The following is a 24,635-nucleotide window of genomic DNA, read 5'->3' on the forward strand; positions in this document are numbered from 1 at the left end:
TTATCAAGGTTATGAGAGAATTCTACCAGGAAAAAGAGATTTGAAGCATCCAGTGCCTAGGGAATCTCATCATTTTCCTCCCCAGGAAATAACACAACATTATCCGAAAATATTATATATTTAATAGGAATCACAGCGTTTCTTTGTATATTAAGTATATATATACAAGTATTGTATATTATTCTCTTTATTATTATATATTAAGTATATATATACAAGTATTGTATATTATTCTCTTTAAACAAAAGTAACATTTTTGTTCAAGGCAATTAAGTATATTACTTAAAGTGTACTATCAAAATTTTTTCTGCACTTAAAATTTGTGTGGGAACCTCTTTCCCACCACTAAACACTAAAAAAAAAAAAAAAAACCTTTTAGATCTCATAGTACTATTAAGGGATTGTAGGAGAGTGATAAGTAGCAACAGGTTCAGGGAAAACAAGAAATTCCTGGACTATATATATAGAGAGAGATATATTTAAAGTAAGCCATTTTGAACATTTTTTAATGTAATATTCTAAATATCCAGATATTCAGGAAAACGACTCCACACTGGTCAATAATGTACAGCTATGGCCACATGCACTTGAAAGTTAGCTTTAAAACATGCAAAAATGAAGTCTCAGTTTTAAGGGAAAGCCAATAGCTGTAGAAAATAAAGCCCAATTCTGAAGAAGTACAGGTTGCAGTCCCTTCATGCTTCGCAAAAAAAAAAAAAAAAAAAAGCCTTTGTGATGTGTCTAGAGTAAAGCAATTGAGTAATTAGAGAGACAGAGACTCAAAAATAAAATGATTACATTTTGAAAATAAGGAGGTCAGGGATAAAGGAACTGAGACTTATTTTTTAGACATGGAGACAAAGAGGGCTAGACCCAAGTCCCAGCTCAGACTCTAAGTGAATAAAACAAGCTAAAATATAATATAACAAAATTGGACTAATACTATTCAAGTAGATGTAGTCCTTTCTGGAAGAAACACTCTAAATATAATTTATACTCAAACGCTTCCATTTGTTTAATCTCTATCATATCCCTTTTAAGAAAGGGAGTCACACACCAAAGAGGAAGGAAGACAGATTTAAGGAACTAGGCTCAAAATGTAAATTTGGAAAGAAGCTATTCCTTTATTCCATTACTTTTCAAGAAATCTTTAAAAGAGTTCAAGCTATAGTGTTCAAAACTACTTATGAAACTACAAACAAAAAAAATAATATATTAAAAGTTTACTTTAACATTGGTATTGGAGTACTGGTTAATAATTAAGAAACATAATATCTGCTGATAAGAAAACAGACCACGTATTCTGAAGAAAACACTAAGAAGGGAAGAAGGACCAATGAAGTGCACTTTTTCTCAATCTCTTTCTTCTTTCTTTACAAACGCACAAATATTCACACAAACAGAAATTATGTATGTTTAGGCATCTCAAAGGTAGCCTCAAAGAGCAATGCACAGAAACTCATGAGGCACTGACAGGAAATTGTGAAAAACAATTTCTCTTTTCTTTTTCTAACATCTGACTCTAGGTCTCAGTTCATTCTCCATGCTGTCATTTCTAATTTCCTTTATTCTCTCATCAAGACACACATTTTTCATTTATTTCATTTGTCTCTATTCTGATTACAAAGTAGATAATAATTCTATGCTGCCAGACATAAATTTAAAGCCATCTAGAAGTAAAACCTAATAGACAGACATTGGACTTACTTAATGACAAAATGTTACGTTATCTCATAAACCAAATGTTCTGAGTAACTAAAAATTTATGAGTAAAGTAAGTGGAAAGGTTATTTCTCATCAAAACACATGGAAAAACTGTAAAAGCAAAACACATTGTCTTGTGGTGCATACTTCTGCTAAAATATATGAATTATTTCATAATGTATAAAAAATATTAAAAAGTGATTCCTAAAAGATGGAACTTTTCAAAAATCATGAAACTTCTTACTTAGAGAAATTACTTACCTCTATAAGTCTATCCCCTGCCTTAAGCCTGCCATCTTGAATGGCAGCCCCTCTTGGGAGGATGTTTTTCACATAAATTGGAGCTGAACCACCTATTGTTACATCTCGGGAAGTGATGCTAAATCCCAAACCTTCTGTACCTGAATATGCAACAGAAAAATTAAATAGATAAAATGATATCACTTGAATTGTCCAGGGGCATCGTACTTAGAAGATTTATTTTTTATCTCTTTACCTCAACTTGAAAACATTTTGTAATTTTTGCAATGGCCCACATTTGTTCTAGTGTTTCAAAAGACTGTAATAGATGTTTCAAAATATACTAAATTATGATAGGTGCAAATAATTTAGCTATCAAAATCATTACTCTAAGAAGATATGGCAATCTTCTCACAGACAGATGAAAGCTAATATAGAAATATGCCTATTAAGTTTTCTACATTGCTCTAAGTTTTTGAATACACAAATGAACTTGATTTCTCCAAATAAGAAAAACAACATTTATTAAAACCCATGTGCCTCAAAAATCAAGTATTCTGCAATAATGGCATCCAGGTTTGAAGGGTAGGAAGTAGAAGTAAGGAAGGAGAAATAGGAAAAAAAGAGTAAAAAGAGAAATAATTCTAGTTACAAATAATGGAAACTTCCTAAATTATAATTAAAATCATAGAAATTTACTGATCTGGATTGATCATGTAATCTTTGTCTAGATATCTTTGAATTCACCTAAGTATTACTAAAGTATATTTTTTTAAAAAAAAAGGAAGGAAGGAAGGGAGCGAGCCAAAGATAGAAAGAAAAGAAAAGAAAAATTTTTGGTGAAGTATCCATCTCATATGGCCACCATGACTGAAGACCTTCATATTATATTTAAAGGTACTGAAATTACAGAGACATTTACAAATTACTCTGCTAATTTGTATAATTTAAATTCTAGGTTCTTTGGGAACCTTCCTGACAGGCAGTCTTATAAGCTCAATACAGTGTAGAAAGGGGGGATATTTGTCACTACAACAGACAAGCAATAAGCCAAAATGTGTCAAGATAAAAATGGGAAGATAATGACAAATACCTAATGAGGCACAGAATTTTTATAACCCCTTTAATTAATAATAATTAATTTCAACCCAAGCTTTGTAAAAAGTTACTTTTAAGATATCAGGTTCCATTTCAGTTAAAATTATATTTAGAGCAAATACTACCTCATTCCAAAAAGAATAAAAAGATCTGTAAAATCAAAAATCTAGAAGGAATAATACATTAATTTGATACTGTACATCATTATACAACTATGAACAAAAGTATAAATCTATAAGTAAGCAAATAAATATGGGCAAATAATATGAGTGAAATGTGGGTTAAAGATGAAATAAGAAGCAGAAATGAAGAAAACAATAATTACACCTGTAACTAAACCTACTACACATATCCCATCCATTTACTTGAAGTCTGAAGTAACTGTAATATGTCTGAACTGTTAATTTTAGTTTTCTGTGCCGAAGAATGGCATACTGTCTATATGAAATTTTCCTAATTATTCTGCTGGGACTTTTCCATATGTCTCTGCATTTTCATGGGACTCTGACCATTTGCAATAACATTTATTAAGAAAGAATTCTAAAACAATCTCCTTTTGCAATATTAATTTGTATGAACTACAAAGACTGACTGTTATATGAACCTCAATGCTATTAAAATATCAGCAATAACCCCTAAATCTGTAAGCTAAAAGTTCAGGCAATGACCTTTAAAAGAAAGATAAATAGATATCAATTTTCATTTAGCAAAGCCAACAAAACATTTTGCACTGACTGAAACAGATTACTGACCTTCTCCTCTGACTTTATTAAAAAGCTAATTTCTACAAAAGAGCAGGGTATTTGAGAATGTGAAAATGGCAATAAATATTAAGAAATCATAATTATGGAAGCAAGTACATAGGGGCTATTTTATTTTGTCATGTAATATGACATAATTCAAAATTATGACAAAGAATCATCATAATGAAGGCTTCCCTTTTCAGTACTTGGCAATTCTTAAAAAAAAGAAGACAATTCTATCACTCAAAGCACATTAGTTCAATTTGAACTGAATTTAATCTTGAACATTTACACAACCTATGTTTTTATGTATTTCAATAAATATTGCAAAGGTGATAACTGATAAAATTATCTGCTAGTTACTATGAAAACTTATGCAATTCCCATAAAAATCAGTATTATTAAAATTCATATTTAGTACTAAGCAAAAGCTATCAGTAGTCTCCTGCCCTCATATTTACAGTAAGTATAATTTATTTTTCAATATAAACTATTTTAAGTATTAAGTAATTTAAGTATTGGCAGCACACGCAGCCAGTTTGCTCCTTTCATCATACATTTTCAATTTTCACCATTATTAAATTAAAATCAAGATACATATGGGGCTCTATATCAAGATTACCTAAGGTCAGAAAAATATTTAAAAGGAAACCAGCAGTTCTATTTTTCTTACAATGATTAAACACATCCTTTCTAAATTAGGTGTAATCATATTTTTAAAATGCTATTAAAATAAAACAATTCCTTTGAAACAAATTCACATGAATGATTCTTTGGACAGCAAATAAAATTTCCCTTCGTTAAAATTGTTCATATCATTTGTTAAAATATCATAATTGTGTGAAAAAAATTGTAATTAACTAAATGAATATACCTGTATAAATCTAAAGGGGCACAGGTATTTATAAACGAATATCTTTTTAACAATGGTCAAGTCAAATACTTCATCTTTATTGATAAATGCCAAGCAGAATTCTATTTTTTATACAACTCTATTCGTGGTTGCTGGTGTGTTTTTGCTTAAAAACTAATGCCTGTCATTTGAGTAAAGAAAAAGGAGGAATGGGGGTATGATATTTTCCTCATTCAGGAACTGAAAGAACTAAAAGAGAACTTATACTGATATGCCTCTGGCTTTGTAAGTGGCATCAAAAAATGGATGCAAGCTGTCAACTCCAGCTTAGGTCAACCAAGTATTTGGAGCTTAAGATCCAGTAACCAGAAGTAAAGAATTTGTGGTTCACATTAAGTTCAATGAAAGAATATATGATTTAGGAAAACAGCAGTCTCAGAGTTTACAACCTTGTAAACTCTACCCCAGATAGAAAGAAGTGTGGTCTGAGTATGAGGATATGGAAAACATTCTAGTGAGATTCCACAGCCAGCAGCTCTGTGCCTGGAGGATGTCACCCAACCTCTCTTGGACTCATTTCCTTCCAACCCTGGGAGTTGGGTGAGTTCATAAAAAGAAACATATTCTTTACAATGATATTATTTTGAAGATGTCATTAAAAAGTGCAGTCTACCAAAATGCTCAGCTAAAAACGTATGACTATCTCAGTGCCAGGGAGGGGACACGGCTTGGAAATCAGAAAGTCATCAAGTCCAGAGGTCTGCTCTGAGTTGTGGAGGTGGCCAAACTGGGAAAGTATGCTTTCTGCACACACAGGTTCACAGTCTACAAGATGGGGGTACTTAAATGATTAGAAATTGATACAAGGGTATGTAACAGAGAATGAACAATCCCTATTACAATTCCCCAGGTCACCTTAAAAAAGAGAAGCCATGTAGTATTCTGGAAATCAGGAAGCAAGGATGCTAACTTCAAAGCATTCTATATGATGACCACTGACAGCTTCAAGCAACTCACTCACTCACCATCACCAAAATGATGGAACTGCAATAGAGGACCTCCAAAGACTATCTGGACAGCAAATGGGCCAATCAAAACAATCAAATCCTTGCTGCATATTTTGGGTTTGAAAACATTCTGAAAGCATTTCATTCATTATCAAAAATGGTTACAGCAACAGCAGTTGCCAACCTTCTTGGCATAAACATTTTTTAAAATCTATCCTTTGAACTTTCACATTTGAATTTCTATACAGCAAAATGAAATAGGAAAAGTATAAAAATATAATTTTGAAATATGCTAAAAAGCATACAGCATTTTGTAATGTGTTTAAAGCAATTCTTTCACATAATCATGGAGTAAAATGTGGAGTGTTCAGGGTAAGTTGGTTGCCTTTCAAAAAAAAAATGCCATACAACGTGGACTATGACTCCCGGGGATGAATCTGGACCCGACTCCGGAGAATTGAGAACATCTTCTCGAACAAAAGGGGGATGAAACGAAACAAAATTTCAGTGGCTGAGAGATACCAAATGGAGTCGAGAGGTCACTCTGGTGGGCACTCTTATGCACCATATAGATAACTCTTTTAGGTTTTAGTGCAGTGAAATAGCTAGAAATAAATACCTGAAACTATCAAACTACAACCGAGTAGCCTTGACTCTTGATGATTATATAGCAGTGCAGCTTACAATGGTTGACAGTGCGATTGTGAAAGCCTTGTGGATCGCAGTCCTTTTATCCAGTGTATGCATGGATGAATAGAAAAATGGTGACAAAAAAAACTAAATAAAACATAGGGCGGGGGGAGATTATTTGGGTGCTCCTTTTTAGTTTTATCTTTTTATTCTTTTTTTCACTTTTTCTGGTACAAGGAAAATGTTCAAAAAATAGATTGGGGTGATGAATGCACAACTATATGATGTACTGTGAACAACTGATTGTACACTTTGGATGACTATATGGTAAGTGAATATATCTCAATAAAAATGAATTTAAAAAACTAAAATAAATGCCATAAAACAAAACCAAGACGGGCTATACCTTTCTTCAGCTGGATATTAATCCGCTTGCCTATCTTTTTGGTGTTATAACCACTGCTCACGTTCGTGTTAAATACATTCTGCAGGGCTGGGGCCAGGGCGGACGGCGGCTTCCCGGGGGGGCTGGCGCCGTGAGGTAGTCGTGGGTGGGAGTCCGTCTGATCCGGCGGGCTGCTCCGCCGCGGCGCCCGCTGCAGTGCCGGGTGTGCGGCGCTGGTCACGCTCCTGCTGTCCAGGTGCTGGCTGTCAGGGCTGAAGCGGCTGGGGTAGTAACTGTTCTTCTCGCTCTGCGATAGTTGTTCATACTGCTCTTTATTCGCTGCCGGAACCACATGGAACCAAATGATGGGTGTTCGCATGGCTTGGCGAAACATGTGTTGTGCTCTGGGTTTTAGAAAGAAGCGAAAATTAGCAAATCCAGTTTGGCAGACTAGAAGATATTATGAGCTTAATTAAGTATCCTAATTAAGCAACAAGAACTGACAGACTTTGTTGAAACTGAAGAGCAAAATACTCAACCCTATTTATCAACCAAGTGTGCATAATCTAAAATGAGCATACCTGCTTCTCCAAATATAAATTTCTTATTCTACAAATAAAAATGGCAAACGATCTACAGTTACAGATAAAATATTGTGCTCAACTATAAATCATTAAATCCAAGTTTTAAGCACACTGCTGAATAGGGTATTATAATTTCAATAGAAACTAAATACAACCTTTCCTCTATCTCTATAACTTACAAAATTATATATTATTTCCTTACAGATGGACCATTTGAGATCTCAAAGAATGAAATCTCCTTGTCAATTTACTTCAGAAACTTATAAAACTATAGAAAGTTATAGACTATCGTAACTATTCATCAGCTATCCACAGAAGGAAGTCACGTCTGTGTATGCAAAAATCTCAAGGCCACCAGTCCTGTCCCCGGGATTCAGCACGGCCACACCACTACTCCAGCATGCTTTGAAGACCTTTCACATCTCAGGTGGTTCCACGCTCAGGTGTCTGTCCGTCCATCCGTCTGTCAATCACCCCCACCCCACCCCCACCCCGAGCCTTCACAGGCCTTCACAGGCCTTCACAATTTCTCCACACTCTTGCCTCATTTAAGAGGAACTGCTCAACTTTTTGTTTTTAATTGAATAAAGGCTTATACCAGGATAAGGAAAATCTGAGGGTGCCCCAATATCATGCTTTGAAGGAGCTGTTTGTTTATTTGCCCCAAAGTTGGACATGTGAGCTAAAGTATAATAAAAACTAGCACACTGGTCAATTTTCCAAAAGGCGAAGCAGCAGCAGCAGAACTGTGAAGCCTAAATTGGGCCCATAACATGTGAAAAAGAGCTGTTATCAGTCAGAGGGCATTTTGAAATACAGTCTAATGGTAGTAATTACCGTGAGTTTGATTAAATTTTTAAAAGCTAGATAATGGCAGAAAACACTCCGCTGCGGTATAAACACAGAGCTCATGGACAAGCTGTTCGGAGGATTTCAACTGACTGCACTCTGCAGACCTAAAGCTGAGCAGCCAGCACACACTTACTGTTCAAATCTTCTGTTTCGAAGGTCGCCATCGTTAATCCTGACAATGCAATCATTTTCATGAAAAAGGTTTTCTTGTTCAGCTTTACCACCTTTCTCCAATCGTTTTACTAATAACCCCAGGGTTCTGGAACATTAAGAATGTAAATGATTACACATGTAATATTTCCACAGTGCATGATGTCCTGCCGCTTTTAATGCTAGTATTATATTTACAAAAACTTATAAGGAGGTGCATTAAATCACTAAAAATACATTTTAAAATAACACCAAAACAAAAATCATGACAGTCTAAATGATGTGTAGAAATGGATCCTTTCAATAAAAAGAAGAAATCATTTTCTGGCTTCTCAGTATCATGTTTCTGAAACAAACAATATACTTCTCTCTGTGCTTAAAAATGCTTCAGATAAAGCTAGACTAATGATTCGATGGATATCGCAATGTGGAGCATGGAATGAGTGTGGATTGGTAGACGACTTCGGCAGTTTTCTGTTTTAAGCCAGTTGGTACACTGCTGTGACTGCAACCCATCTTTCCACAAAAGGAAAGGTAACAAGGAAAGGATAGCCTTAGTGTGCTGCAGGTTTGAGAAGGACTATAAGATGGATTTCAGAAATAGAAAAGTTTCTGTGCTCAGCATCTGAAATTCAGTGTCTAATACTCTGAGTTTCAAAATATGTTAGCAAAAAAAAAAAAAAAAAAAAGTTAGTTCTCTCAAAAGTAAGTAATTTGTTACCAGCATTTCCATTCAAGGAAAAGAAAACCAATGACAGATTCAAATACTGTCGGTCACCACTCATCTCGTCAATATTTGCACTTAACAGATTAAAAGAAAAGTTTGAATGAACTTTTAGAAACCCACATGGAGAAAACCAAAAGTAAAAGTTACTAATGTACTTGGTCTCAAACCCTAACTTCTTAACTAACGGGACATTCTATCTACCTGAGGACAAATAGTAAACCCTTTACACAATCACAGTTGAAGGAATACCAGTCTTTACCTAGTTCTGATTGCTATGATTTACTTCATGGTTAGCATAAACACATCATGATCATGTTAAAATACTAATGTGAATCCATTATAGGCATTTCCAAAGCTTGCATTTTCTTCCATAATTTCTAATACTTAAAAAGACAAATAAAACATGCCAGACAGATACTAGAATTTAGAAGACCATATAAATTTAAGTTGAAGACACTGTAATTTCCAATAGTCTGTATGTTTTCCAAAAGAATAACAACTTGCAGTACCCTATATATGTGTATATATGTATACATGTGTTTCAGTAGAAAAAAAAAACCAAATAGATAGCTTCCCTCTTCTAAACTCTTACAGTAATTACTGTATCTGCTTTATGGCCATTTATATCTCATTCTCCTGCTATAGTTACTTAAATACATGCCAATCTCCATGGCAGCACTGTAAGCTGCAGAAGACAGGATTCAGTAAAACATGATCAAGCACTGAGCTCAGTAGCAGTCTTGATAAATGGCAACTACATAAAAGGATGATTGAGTTTAGTGGAGGCAAATAAGTCTCATCTTTCTAATAAACTTATTTCACAATTAATACAAGTGAAATAGTCTTTAGATCTAGAATTTTTTTTTTAACCATATGTTATCAATGTATACCAAAGATACGACTGGACTGTATTGAGTTGAAGGAATGTTTTCATTTGTTAGTCTAATGCATAACCTTGTTTCTGCCATGAATATTTCTAGTCATTGATTAACTTTGATCTAATGTTGGTTATTAAATATAGGAAACAGACAATATGTTTACTAGGGTTGAGTACACCAATTTGGATGAAAAATAATAGGAGGTAGTAAGTAAATTGTCTTGTAATATTAACAATTGAGAATTAGCACCTACTAGAGTAGGAATCTAAAAATATTAGTGACTGATGAAAAGAATATTATGTTAGTAAGTTTTAGTTATTTACTACCATATATAAGAACTAAGTAAATGTAAATATTTTCTTAGCCCAAAGGAAGAGTAAAGGCAAGAGCAACATAACTGTCTCAATCCATATTTAGAAGGATAAGATTCTATAATATGCCACACCGATAATTATTATTTAAGTGTCATCCCCACAATCTATTGCCCTAGCCTTCTCAATTACTTCAGTTTGTTTCTATCTGCAATTGAGCAAAGCATTCTATCAAAGGAATGAAAGAAATTAAGATATATGTAGGAATCTGCTGAATGGGAAAAAAATTAATTGGAGAATTCAAACAACAAATCACAGTTGATAAATTGATACAATTGGGAGAAACACTGGGGCATTTCACCTTCACAAGCAGCCACGTAAAAGGACAGCTTGACAGGAAAGATGTCTCAGTCACCCACAGGTAAGCGTGAAGTAATTATACCTGCGGTAGCACACGTACCTAGAACACTTTTTTAAAGTATGTGCATCCCTGCAGTAAAATTATGCCCTACCAAGAGTCACTTCAATTAAGTAAACAGCTTTTTATCGGTGAAATCATAAGCAATTTCTCAATATGTTTACAACATTTTTGCACTTTAACTAATTTTTATGTCTTTATGTTCTCTGAAATTGCATGCATTGTAAAATACTTCATGGAACATTTTCAGAGACATACATATAGACTATGTATAATAAAGATTAGTTAGCAGTTAATTAGCACTGCTAATTTGTTTACATTTATAAATTTATCTCAGATAGGTCCTTTCAGTATTTATAAATCTGTACTTGAAGTTTACAGCAACAGCAACAGTTTTCAAATGAAATGGTCAATGGATTTATATTCATTGGGATAATAATTTTTCTTTTTTAAAATCTTTTTGTGCTGCAATCATTCAGGAATAATATCAAAGTAAAAAAGCATAACATGTTTCATTTATCGAGTAGCCTGTCTTTCTGGATAAGCCCTCACATATGGCCAAGTGCATCAGTAACTCTAACTCACAGTAAAAACGTTATGAATCATAAATAAATATGCTATTAGATTTGCATGATATATAATGGAAGCTTATTCACCGAGCCTTTAGCATCCAACATTATTATAATAGTCACAAAATCTCAGGCGGTTTTTTCTGGGCACTAGAGACTGGAGAACTGATGAGGGGTGTGGGGGTGGGGAGAACCAGGAAGAGCTTCCCTGAGTGACACTGCAAGTGATCAGGGAATCAAGGAAACAGACTGAATTAAGGCGAAGTTAGCAGCCTGCTGATTTCTAAGCACTTGACCAAACTATTAGAATCATTCTCTCCAAAAGAATGGATTAATTTAAAAGTAAAGTGGTACAATCTGCAAAATTATCTCATTTGCTCCACTAGGTGAAAATGATTACAAAAGGAATGGGAATGAACTATCAAAAAACTTCACAAGAAAATTGAACTGATAACATACCAGCTAGACTGAGAATGAAAAGTACTCTCTGAGGGGAAATCAATGGAAAGTAGTAATAACAGCACTTTCATCTTCCTGAGAAATGTGTGTGTGCAAGCAGATATTTCTATACCTCCGATTTTCCAATTTAAAGGTATCTCAAATATTATAATTAAAAACAAATTCAACCAGCAACTTGAATTTGAACTTCTAGCTCAAATTGTAAAGTAATAAAGCATCTAGAGCCCATGATGTTGTGGTTTTGTAACACATTTATTAGAGAAAATCACTGATGATAATGAAGGTCAGAACATTTGGCTGTATCAGTGTGCCATTATACAAGAGAGCTTTTCATTTCCTCATCAGGGGCAACCATGTTCCATGGAAGAAGAAACCACATTGCTAAAAATAAAAAGGAAGGGGAGAGGGAAAGGAGGAGGTGGGGAGAGATTGGCTTTGAAAAATGGTCCAGGAGCAGAATCCATGAGCTCTTGCCTGGCTGTGCTGGCAGGAATGGGGAAAGAGACTTGCTTGATTTATTAATGGTGCTGGGAATTTATAGAGATATAATTATAGGGTTTAGGGCTATGTGAAACAAAACCCCACCAACTCCTTTATAAGCTAATGGAAACCCTACATGACTCATATTCTTTTCAAGCAAATGCATTTTTTTTTTCCTGGTGAATCTGAAACATCCCCAAACTAGAAAGAAAATGATTTTTTTCTTCTGGATGTTTTATAGAGCAAAAAGTGACAGAGTCTAGATTAGATAGGTGAAACTAATCAGTTAACTTCACTTCTACCACTGTTTCCAAGATTGGAAAAAGCATATTATGTCCACTGTATGCAAATATCACTTCTGCATCATTTGTCATTAAATGTAAACTATACAAATAAATGTGTGTCTCTTTGAAGCCTCTTCTTAAAGTTATGAACAGTGTTTACAAAAAAATAGAAAGAAGAATATAGTCACAGAAAACAAGCCATTGGGATGCTGCATCTTTGTACATGATCTTGGATGCATAATTAGAAATTTAACTGCTTAGATTATATTAAGAATTGCACCACTACATTTTTACAAGGTTCATTAGCCTAATTATACACTTAATTAAAACAAACTCAGTCACACATGCTAACATTTTCAATTCTAAGTATAAATTACAACCAATGATATAACTGAAAATAAGTAACAAATGTTTTATTGACATCTAAATTGGCTGAGTTACTCTGAGTTTTGCTTTGATAATGTTAACTCCCACAACTGCCACCCAGCTGTATGGAAATGATCATAATTCATCTTACTAAAAGCTGACAGTATAAACACCACAAATGGAGTGAAGGCAGAGTATGAATGAGCAGAATGGGACCCCATCAACCAGGAACATCTCACCTCACTGAATCTGCATTAGTGGGGCAGGACAATCACCTACACTTTAACTTTCAGAAACACAGCTATCACCATAGAGGACGCCAATAGAAGAAAGAGTAAAGGAATTCTAAGGAAAAATGAAACCTTAATTTTAATTTTTTTAATCTTTAAGGGATGAGAAAATGTAGACCAAAAAAATTAAATGAAATTAGGGAATTCCTTGAGATTAGAATTGACAGGCACTATACTATTACATTTAAAGAAACATGATTTATCTAAACGTAAATTCGACTTTTCTCTCTAAAACAAATGCATCTATAATTGTCCTTTATTATAACAAACAAGTTTGCAACTGAGAATGCATTTTGAAAACTCTCAGACCAAAGACTATGGATTCTGTAAATAAAAGTAAACGGCATTTTTTCCTAAAGTAATTAAATTAAAATTGAATGTCAAAGTCCAACAGCATATTTATTCTTTTAAACATGACATTCACTTCTAAAACTCTATACTGAACTGAAAGATACAAGCTTATATCTTTTCTTAACAACTGGTTAGTCCCAAGAAGTTCCAATTGGCTCTAAATTGTCATTCACATATGCATGCAACTAACAAATAGGTACTGGGATTCTCAAATTTATGATAGATCAGTACATTCTTATATTTTGATATAAGAGCAAAAATGACCATGCCTCCTTATTGTGTAGACTAATCAGGACCTAGCTGGACAGCAGAATTATTAAGCAACCCAGGAGGGAATCATAAGGCATGTAACAAGAAGATAAGCTAAAAATAAAATATATTTCCATTTGAGCATTCTTATTAGCTTCCATGGCCAAGTACCTTCCTAAAATATACATGCATTTTCTTATTTAAACCAAGTGAAAATCATGTGAGTGTCCATCTCTCAAATGTGGAGATGAACTTAAGTGAAGTTAATTTATCCAGGTCACACTTAGTAAAAGACAGAGCCAGGCTCCACCCAAGGTCTCTGAGGCTTCAAAAATCAGTCCATTCCTAACAATCCCTCCACTGATAACATGAAGACTTAACATGTGGTCAAGTCAATCATCAACTGACTCAGAGGTAATACAAAATTTCTAACTAGAAATTCCAGAAAGAAAATGAATTTTTTCTTCTGGATGTTTTATAGAGCAAAAAGTGACAGAGTCTAGGTGTCAACTTGGCTAGGTTACAGTGCCCAGTTGTTTGGTGAAGCAAACAGTGGCTTGATAATTACTGTGAGGGTATTTTGTGGATTTAAATGATTAGTCAGTTGACTGCATCTATGACTGACTGCATATACAATCAACAAAGGAGATCATCTTTAGCAATGAGAGAAGTTTTATCCAATCAGTTGAAGACCTTGATGGGAAAACTGATGATTTTAGCAGTCAGAAAGAATATCTGTCTCCACTTTGGCCAGCCAGCTTCTCCTGGGGAATTCATCAAAACCTTCATCAGCATTCCCAACTTGTGTCCTGCCCTGTGGAATTCGAGCTTGCCAATCCCCATGGCCCCGTGATTCAATTCCTTTAACTCATCATATTTCCATACACACAGACACACGTACAAACACACACACACCCTTCAATTCTGTTTGTCTGGAGAACCCTGACTAACACAGTGGGCTAAAAGTTATAACTAGTAGTAGGATAATCATGTAAATCTTAGTAGAAGGAGAGCCAACCTCATATTTTTACTCAATACTCTGATTAATGCGTATTATTATTTCTTGAGTCTTTCCAAAGTCCACTTGCAGCCAGAGGAAATTTGTTTTATTTGAGAGGGAAATTATTCAACAGATGCATCTAGGAAGCATTTATATTTATATTTCACAATCATTTTTATAGTCAATCATTTTATATTTCAATAATTTTTATATCTAATCACAAGAATACATATTTTCCTTTAAGGTCACTTTTATTTCAACTCAAAAGCCTTAAATATTATAAAATATTTTCTTAGGTATGCAATTTTTCTCAGCTTTCAATAGTTGAATTTACGGACAGTATTGTAAGTAAGCAAATAAGTCTAGAGGAAAAAGTCATGAAGAGAAACTTTAACATAGACACTGAAGTTTTTTCAAAGGTGTTAACTCTTCATCTGATACTCTGAATATTAAATTGAACTTAAGTGGTCAAAAAAAGTCATTTGTGATAAAATTAATCAGACAAATCAAAAGAGGGTACATCTGTAGAAAAGAAGTTGAGAAGTAATAGAAATGGAAATTCCAGTAAATGGAAAAGAAAGCATAGTGGACTCTTGCCCCCCAAATAATATCAATAGAAAATAGACGCGAGGAAGTTTTAGACATGAAAAGTCCTAGAATGTAAACCCACGTGGCAGGCAGTTTTATTTATTTCTGTAGGGAAGGGTTGGCAAACTATGGCCCATGAGCCAAACGTCGCCCGCCACCTGTTTTGGGAAGTAAAGCTCTGCTGGAACACAGCCACATACACTTGTTTATATATTGTCTATGGGTATTTTTGTGCTACAATGGCAGAGTTGAGTAGTGGCAACAGAGACTCAGTAGTCCACAATGTCTAAAATATTTAATATATGGCTCTTAACAGAAAAAGTTTGCCAACCCCAGATTCAGGGTATCCCCAGCATCAAGAACGGTGTCTAGTACAAACTAGGGTTAAACAATACTTGCTTAATAAAATAAACAAGCACAAACACACAATTACTATTTGCATAAGATGAAGTACTGTGAAAGTTGGAGACTTCTAAGTGCCACACATTTAAGAATAAAAATGGATATATATACATGGTAAAGTCCATAACAAGAAAAGATGCAGAGAAGCAAAGACTGCACTTCATTAAGAATAATATATTTTAGCCATAATTGTTTCCATATGGGAAAAGATTTAGAATATCTACCATAAGTTAGACTGGAGTCCAAGCAGAAGAGTAATAGTAATTTTTAAAATAGCACAGATAAGTTTCTTGAAAACCTTCAACAACTCACACTATTTACTGCTGAAGTCCAAATTCCATCCCCTGGAATCAAAGGCCTTTCCTAAATTGTTTTGGAACAACCTCTCCAGTGCCATCTTACTTTCTAATTCAAATAATTTACTCATTATTTCCCACCAAGCCATGAACAGGTAAGGAGCACCTTCCTTTCACATCTTCTCTTCCTGTTAAGAATGCTTTTCCAAAACAAGGTCTTTAGCTTAAATCCTATATTTTCCTTCAAAGAAGAGAGAAGTTCCATTGCTTCCTGGAAGGTTTGCCACAGTATCCTAACATTGAATAGTCACTAATTCCTCCAAATACCTATGGCACATGTGCATGAATTTTTTTTTACACACAGCATTACTGTTTTATATACATATTTCTCAATTAGATGTTAATTCCCTTAGAATAGAATAAAAAATCTTATTTCAAAGGCTAACCCCCTATTCCAGTATACAACTTTATATCTTGCTTTTCAAATCCTTAATACTACATCATAATCCTATTCCAATGTCATTTAAAAAAGTCATTGAGCACTATAAAAGCCACGATATGCCATTGCTGTTTTATTTTTAGCAGGGTAATAGCATAACTAACATGAATAGTCATGGGTTCACGTGCTCCTTTGCTGAGTAAGCTTTACTGACTGACACCCACGGATTTGGTCCTAGGAATATAAGAAAACAAAAACATGGCTTTTGTGCCAAAGGAAATCACAATTAATTCATGTAACCTTCCTCAAACAAGTAGCATCTGTGATTTTTAAAAAGGAGGTCATGTTTGACATTTAAATGAGGAGAAATGTAATGATATGTGTGAAGTGAAAATTTATTTTAATGTAATGAAGGTGTGTGAACAAGCAGTTCCAGATGGGGATTACTTAACTTCATTTTTAATAAAACACAAGATGACTAAAGAAAAACAGCACGAAGGGGAAGATAATACTGTTTTTTCTATGCATCACAGTAGATGGCATCCAATTGTCTCATTTGTGGGAATAAGGAGTTGTTCATTCGGGCAGCAGTTGGAAGATGAGCCACGTGCTAACTGTCAATGATCAAGGAAAAACATTCTAACCTACTTGGAAAACAGCTTTTTTAAGTGGGTTCAGCAGGCTCCTTATTTAGATCAACTTCATTATACATCAGGCCACAATGATTACCTATTTTAAAAATATCTCTAACAGTCACTGCCCATGTTTAAATGACTATTTTCCTGAATTACATTTGATATCATTGTTTCTTCTCTTTGCAATATATAATTTTGCACTGTTCCTTAGACTCTTTTGACTTTGAACATCTAAATCAGAAAGCATATTCACATATAGTAGTGAATTTTATAAAAATAAGTATTCAATAAGTTATTCAATTGGTTATATCTCCAAAAGCAGGATTTAATAATACCCAACTATGATTGGAACTTTCTAAAGGGAAGCTTTTCTTGGAAATTTTAACTTACATACCATGAATATGTATTCTTGTATTCCCATCAGATGTATGTGAAATTTCTTCACAGGTTCCACATAATTTTTTCCTTTCTGCTATACTGCATAGCTTAATTTGCCCCTGGATCCTCCATGGACTTGATGACCCTTTATAAGCTGTCATCACAATTAAAATCACCTTCCCCAACAAGCCAGCTTCAGCTACCTACTTCAGACAATTCTTCCTGCACACAGCTCACAGAGCATCTATTATATAACTATATCAACCTTTATCACATAAAAGTAATTGTATGATTTCTCAGTCATCACGCCATCTAGACTGTAAATCCTGGGAGAAAGGGCGTGTCCTGTCATCTTTGTTCCCTCGCACCTAACACAGGAATTATCATGCAGCAAATACCTAGGAAGGTTTTCTTACTGAATGAGAAGAATCTCCTTCTAAGCATGTCCCTGATGACTCTTGGGAGATGGGTGTCTCCAGGCTTCTAAAGCTTGGCATCTGTGACACCGAGCAGCCCACATACTTTTTCTTTCCCATAATCAACCTAACGCTGCAGAAATTTTATTAACCTAACCCTGCACAGCCACTACTACTCAGCCCATGAAGACCCTTGAAGCTCCTACACAGATGTGGGATAAAAATAAAATATTTCTGTTCTGTTTCCCAATATGAAAGTCAATGGTGACTAAAAGGGTTAATATAGAATGTGAATTTCTTAAACCTTTTTGCTCCTTGGGTAGGAAAGATGCACAAGATTTTCCTCATTCAGTGCCAAATTAACAAGGAGTAAAAATAACAGCTACAGAACAACTCCTAGTTTTGCAGAAGGATATTTGTTTTCTCGAATAAGTTCTGTGCATCAGAACTAAAAGCATGGTAACCAGCAATTGTGGGGGATTTTCTAAAATGCCTTCTTTTGAATTAATCTTTCTAATATATTTATTTTTCTACCTTGTTCTCCTTTTGCTTTAGGCTCTTCATCTATTTATTTTATCCAAATATCCTTTTCACACTGAGGTAGGAAAGATGTAACAAAGGACAGAAAATAATGTCTGTAATAGAAATACTAGTTCAAAGCTGGTGCCTACACAATTAAATCTCATTTGTGGAGATTCATGTTTCACAAGCAGATAAAGACACATCAAGATTGGGAAGCTATAACCCATGTACCTTCTTATCATTTATTCTACTCAAAGGAATGAAAAAAAAAAACTTTGATATCATTTAAAATTATATTTTTAAAGGAAATAAAGGCAATAGACATTTTGAAAATGACTAACTTCTGTTTAAGTGAAAGTTACTTGAAGAAATTTTAATGCTTCTCCGGAATTTAAAAATTAAAAAAAGAAAAGAGAGAAAAAAGTGAAAGCAGCCACAACTCTGTGAATATAACACCACCCAAAATTCAAGCTGAACTTCACATCTTGCTATGCAGCACAAACATTCAATCCTCACACTCCAGCAGAATTCTAAATAAATCAAAAGTTTCAGCTCCAGGACATTACATAAAACATGTGTTTTACAAAAGAGATGAAATCTGGACTCACCATAGTTACTAACAAACACAAGAAAGGTGGTACAACTGTTCAAATACTTATTTATAAAAATAAAAAAGACAAATTACACACCTGTAATTGATATTATACATGTCTTTTACAATATAATAGATGCTTTTAATACCTTGATGAGAATTTCAACTATGTTCTAAGTACTCAGTCACTGGTCTAAGGCTACTTTCCAGCTTCCCTTGTTCTCTTCCACAGAGAAAGGAAGTTAAAATGAAAAGGTGGAGAACAAGGTGTGGTAGGTTGAATTATGTCCTTTATCTTAATCCATTCCTGTGGGTGTGAACCCACTGTAAATAGGACTTTTGGAAGATGTTAGTTTTAGTTAAGGTGTGGCCAAGAGAATGAGGTTGGGCTTTAATGCTACTACAGGAGTCTTTAAGAAGACAAAGTCACATGGAGAAGCAAGAAGCTAAAAGGACCCAGAACCCAGTAGTGAAAGGAGAAAACATCACCATGAGCATTGCCACATGATAGAAGAGCCAAAGACCCAAGGATCACCGCACACAGCACCAGGGCACCACAGTCTCTGGGGACAAGGCATGGCTTTGCCAATGTCTCCGTACAGAACTTTTCCCAAGTCTCAAAATTGTGAGCTAATAAAGTCCTGTTGTTAAAGCCAACCCACTCTATGATGTTTGTTTTAGCAACTGGGAAACTAGACACAAGGTAGTAATAAAAGAAAAAAATTCAAAGTTAGGAAACCACATATTTCATAAATATGTTTACCAGGGAATCATTAGATAGGAGTAAATAAGAGAAAAGGAGATTAAAACTTCAACAAATGAAATGGGGGGGCAGGGAGTTGAGGCCCTAGAGAAGAATGCCTTTACACTGAGCTTGTTGTCAATCACCATGGCTCACTAACCATTAGTTGTGAATCAATACACAGTACTTGAATATATTAAAACAAAAAATACAATAGTTCTTTCACGGAAAAAAAGCACTAGAAACAAGGAAATTCATGTTTCATTGGAATTCTGTAGGGACATATGTTTTGTAAAGTAATGAAGTCAGCAGCATTATTAAACTGCAAAAATTAATGTTAGAGTGTGTAGAGATTGCAGGGAATGGGCACAAATCACATGGCAGGGGATAAACCAATAGCTTGCCTAACTGGAAACATAAACAATCTTATAAAAGCGAAGAACTAAATAAACATAAAGATGAAGTTAAAAAGAATCATTACATAAGTTAACCAAACAATTTTTATTCAATAAATTTTTCCAAAGATTGCTTCAAGCACCCCTTAAGTTTTCAAACGCAGCTGGAGTTCTGACTTTAAAGTCTCCCATCACTTTACAGCAAAGTAAAATGTTTGCACGGATGTGAGGAACAATGAACGTATTAGGATAATCAGAATGCATGGTTACTCACTGTTCCTGCAAACCTCTCCTCATCAGCCTAAGTGCTTTCCATGATTATGATGCACACATGTGAATGAAGCAGCAGTTGCCCCCAAATGAAAATGCTTTCTATTAAGCACATGCTAAACCAACACCACTCTATATGTGAGCATAAATGAAGATAAAACACTCCATGGTATGATTCAATTAAAAACCTCCAAGATACGTTACCTGCCGCCTCGAGCACTGAAAGGCACTACATGGATTCCCAGAGGCCCTCCATCGTTGGGGACTTGTACGAGCTTTACCATATCACTGTGAGACAATGATGAATGAAGGAGCATGAACATGTACTGTAAACAAACCAAAACCAAAACCAAACCAAACAAAAAACCACAACAACACAGACACACAATAAACAACTAACGAGAACAAAACGAAAATCCCACCAAGCACACACGCATGTACATACATATTCTGGAGTATAAGCGTGGTGATGAAGGCAGCAAACACTACATACCTGAACACTAGTCTGATGGCATGGAGGGAGAGCAATCATCACAAATAACTACATTGAAAAGGACATAAAACCATTTCTCTTGGACCTTACTCTTCCGTGTAAAAGAAGTACTTATTTTGCAAGTCAAATCTATAGACTTCCACTGAAAATTTTCCATTCCCAAAATCTTACAAGGACTCTCAAGATTAACTGAATCAGGATGTTGTGGCTACAGAGCACTTTATTTTCTTTCTCAGGTGCTCTTATGTATGTCACATTATTTGATCCTTCCAATAATCCAGAAAGGTCAAAGTTTCCACCCCTATAGGTGACAGTCCAGAGTTGACGTCTCTACTGTCCACTACATGAAAGCTACACTACTGTAAGAGCATCAAGTGCTGGTTATGAAACTCCTCTCTCAAAACCAAAGGAAATCTACTGAAAATCAAACAATTTTCATAAAAATGTTTATAATTGAACTTCCAAGTCATAGCTACTTCTATTACATAACTAAGGTATTTTGTGCAAGGGACACAATATTGTCCCTTAACACTGTCAAGTCGCTTTCATTAATCTTTACTGTTAAAATAATAAACTTGAGTTCAGTGAAAGTTGGTGTAATCTGAAAAATGCAAATCATCCAAACCATTTGAATGGGATTTTGCTTTCTTTGTAGATTGACAAGCAGTATCTACCTAACAAGAAATACTTCAGAGTATTTCAATTAAATATCTAGTTGGAGGAACACGGATAAGTATAAATGATAACCAATGGATTTAACCAAGATCACAACAAAATTTCTACTTATATAATAGTTTTTATTTTTATAATGGAAAATTTCTTCGATTGTATTTCTTTTAAAAAGAGAAAACTTGGTTATCCCATGTACTGTGGATGTCCTGCTTATATAATACAGAAGCTAAATATAAATAAAGATAAGTATATGAAATAAAATTGAAAATACATATGTAGATTTAATCATATAAACTAATTAGGACAAAATAAAAATTTTTGCCATCCTGGCAAAATACTTAATAATGCAACGCTACTTAAATGTGTGCTTCATTTTTTATTTTTTCATAGAATTTCTTCATACCACTTGAAAAGCTATTTAATTATTGGTCTGTCAACTAAGAATAGTCTAAGAACTTCAATAAATTTATTTTATTCCACATTGTTTCTAAAAGGAACTTTGAGGTGGCTAGTATTTCTTAAATGTAAATACTCAGAGAGTGATTGTTGCTGTATATCCAAATATAATCTGATTCTAAGACGTGTAATCTCACTGAGAAAGTTCTTAGAGCACTCTCTTGGAAGAAGAACTTCACACAAAGTCAAAGAAAAAAAAAAGAGCCCTATACTTCTAAAATAGCAAGGGAAGAAGTCCCAAGAACATCTTCCATTTAAACACGCCAGTATTTAAGATAATTGGAGTGTTATGATAAAATAGGAATTTTTTTCCTTGCCCTTATATCCTTAAGAGTTCAAGGTCCCTAACCTATACCTCTAATTTTTCATAAACTACCTTGAGAGGTTCTATTTCTTCAAATAAATAAATAAACTATACACTAAAATATGACTACAGCATACATGGTCCAACTAGTTTTTCGAGTGAAGCATGTCTAAAATTTATTTTTAATTTAGTAAAGTTGAGGAACAAACAAATGACCAAAATATTGACAACACACAAAGCAATCTGAAAACAGTTACAGTGTTCACAGTGCTATTACCATGACAAACATTTTAAACCAAATACTATTTTATATTATAATCTAATAGTATTTGTTAGAAGCCTGTAACACAGGACAGGTGCATGTAAATTCCCATGCTATACTTCTTATATTACATAATTAGCTCAATAGATGAAAGATGCTCTTTGGAAAAACAAACTAATGCAAGGCATGTCTTTAACTAAACACAAACATTCCACATGCCATATGCTTCTGGGATACTTGCTGCTATCAATGATGCTACATGTATTTCACAAAATTAGTTAAAGCCATCAGGAACTTACTCCAGAGAAAAGTTGGGTATATTCTCCAACCCAGTGTCAGCATGTCCAACTGGTTCAACACGGCTGTTGTCTTCTTCTGCGCCATCCTCATCCTAGGGAGAGCACACCACAAAGAAAAGTACATTCTGTGTTAAGTTTATTTCTGTCATGTGAAAGGAAACTGGATAAAACTGGAGTCTAACAAACACTACGATAATGTTGACGAGGTCTTTCCCCCTGGAGAGGACAACCTTTGATAACAAGAAGATGGGTATGCATGTGTGAAAAGCTGTATTTTCAAGCAACAGTCTTCTGAGTTAGTAAATCCCAGGAGGAGAACAAGAAACCATTGGGATAAGGAAAGATAACATTAGAACTTCAATTTACTTTAATTTTCTTACCTCATCATTCTTTTTTGTTGTATGTTTGAGAAAGTAATTCTATATTTCCATAAGGTTATAAAACATGAATAAGAATACATAAAATTGGGGGTACATGTACAAATAAATTACTGACATCACTTTGCATCAAAACAGTTGAGGCCATTATAAATCTTAATTACCACCAACATCTTCAAAGTCATATTTGTAAGTGCTTCGGTTCCTACTAACATGGCTTGTCAAAATGAGCATGTAATGGATACCGTTCTAAAAATCCTTCCTCCTAGGAAGGTTCAATAAAGTTACCCTAAGCCAACTGTCTGATTATTTAGAGGTATCCGTAAAAGCACTACGATCTCAGCCATAAGGAACCAATTCTGTTTACTTCTCTTAATGAAGCACCAAGCATAGGAAAAGTCACAAGCAGCTGCATTAGTAACCTCCACTCTTGTATTCCTCCTTTACTAAGCCAATATTCTGTAGACTAAATATTATGTAGACTAAATGTGGTGATTAATAAAAAATGAAATGTCATCCAAAGATATGACTTTATTATTTTTGCCACTGTCTTTTCATTAAGGAGTTCATTAATACTTAGTTTGTCTTTTCAAGATCACCTGAATAACAATAACAACATGAATGACTGATATCAATGATCTTATTAACCAAATTAAAATATTTTTAAAAGAAAGCAGGAGGCCCATGTGTTCTTCACCTTGGAGCTAAAATGTCTGGCACCTGGTAGCTAGTCTGTAAATATTCTGCTAATTAAAGCAAAATCATTCCAAGGAATCTCTGGGGTAATAAGTTTTCAAATACAACCATGCAAAATTTATTTAACGTATTTCTTGGAAGTTTATGCATGTAATTTGTGCATACATATAATTTGTCAGCTTTATCATTTTTACTATATAAATGTGATAAAGTGATCTTATATGTAAGCTCATTAAACCACCTATAGTAGAAAAGAGAATACACTGCTGAAGAAAAATTTTCTATTTTTAAATATGTTGGTGAGAAAGTCCTGGTAGAAATTTATATGCCATCAACAGAGACATCAATCAATAAAATGATAAGCAAGGGTTATAGTTTCAAGACACAGTGTCAGATATATATTAAATCATTGAAGAAATACTAAGTCAAAGCAGGACAGTTGGTAATGCCCGGCTGATGTTTCCTCTGAGAATATACCAAAAATAAGAAGCTGAAAGCAAGGTAAGAAACTGTGACTTGTAGATATGCTGTGTGCCCTGGATGACAGTGCACTGCATGAAGCCAGGCTACCTGAAGACTGATGATCCTGTATTTTGAGAGGCTCTAATTTGCACTTCTCAGTCATCTATCTCTTTTAAGCATCACACATAACACATTTCAAGGGTTAACCAGCATCTTGAACCTGCCTAAGAACTGCATCTTGAATATAAACAAGAACTCCCCAAATGAAGCTTTTCCATTGAGGAGGGGGGTAAGGAGAGCTAACATGATGT

General features: G+C 34.4%; 1 protein-coding gene across 17 annotated transcripts in view; it reads right to left on the reverse strand.

Moving 5' to 3' along the window:
* The window catches only part of PARD3 (par-3 family cell polarity regulator), a 680,011-nt gene that overhangs the window by 253,239 nt on the left and 402,137 nt on the right, over positions 1-24,635 (reverse strand). For 16 of the 17 annotated variants that reach the window (XM_037835598.1, XM_037835600.1, XM_037835599.1 and 13 more), the window contains exons 6-10: positions 22,790-22,881; positions 20,508-20,591; positions 8,230-8,355; positions 6,682-7,064; positions 1,966-2,105 (exon numbers count right to left, since the gene is read on the reverse strand). In XM_037835598.1, the coding sequence (XP_037691526.1) occupies positions 1,966-2,105; positions 6,682-7,064; positions 8,230-8,355; positions 20,508-20,591; positions 22,790-22,881 (825 nt within the window). The remainder of the gene's footprint in view (positions 1-1,965; positions 2,106-6,681; positions 7,065-8,229; positions 8,356-20,507; positions 20,592-22,789; positions 22,882-24,635) is intronic. The other variant, XM_037835606.1, reaches the window with a different exon arrangement.

The sequence above is a fragment of the Choloepus didactylus genome, chromosome 5, assembly GCF_015220235.1.
Source record: "Choloepus didactylus isolate mChoDid1 chromosome 5, mChoDid1.pri, whole genome shotgun sequence".
Lineage (NCBI taxonomy): Eukaryota > Metazoa > Chordata > Mammalia > Pilosa > Megalonychidae > Choloepus > Choloepus didactylus.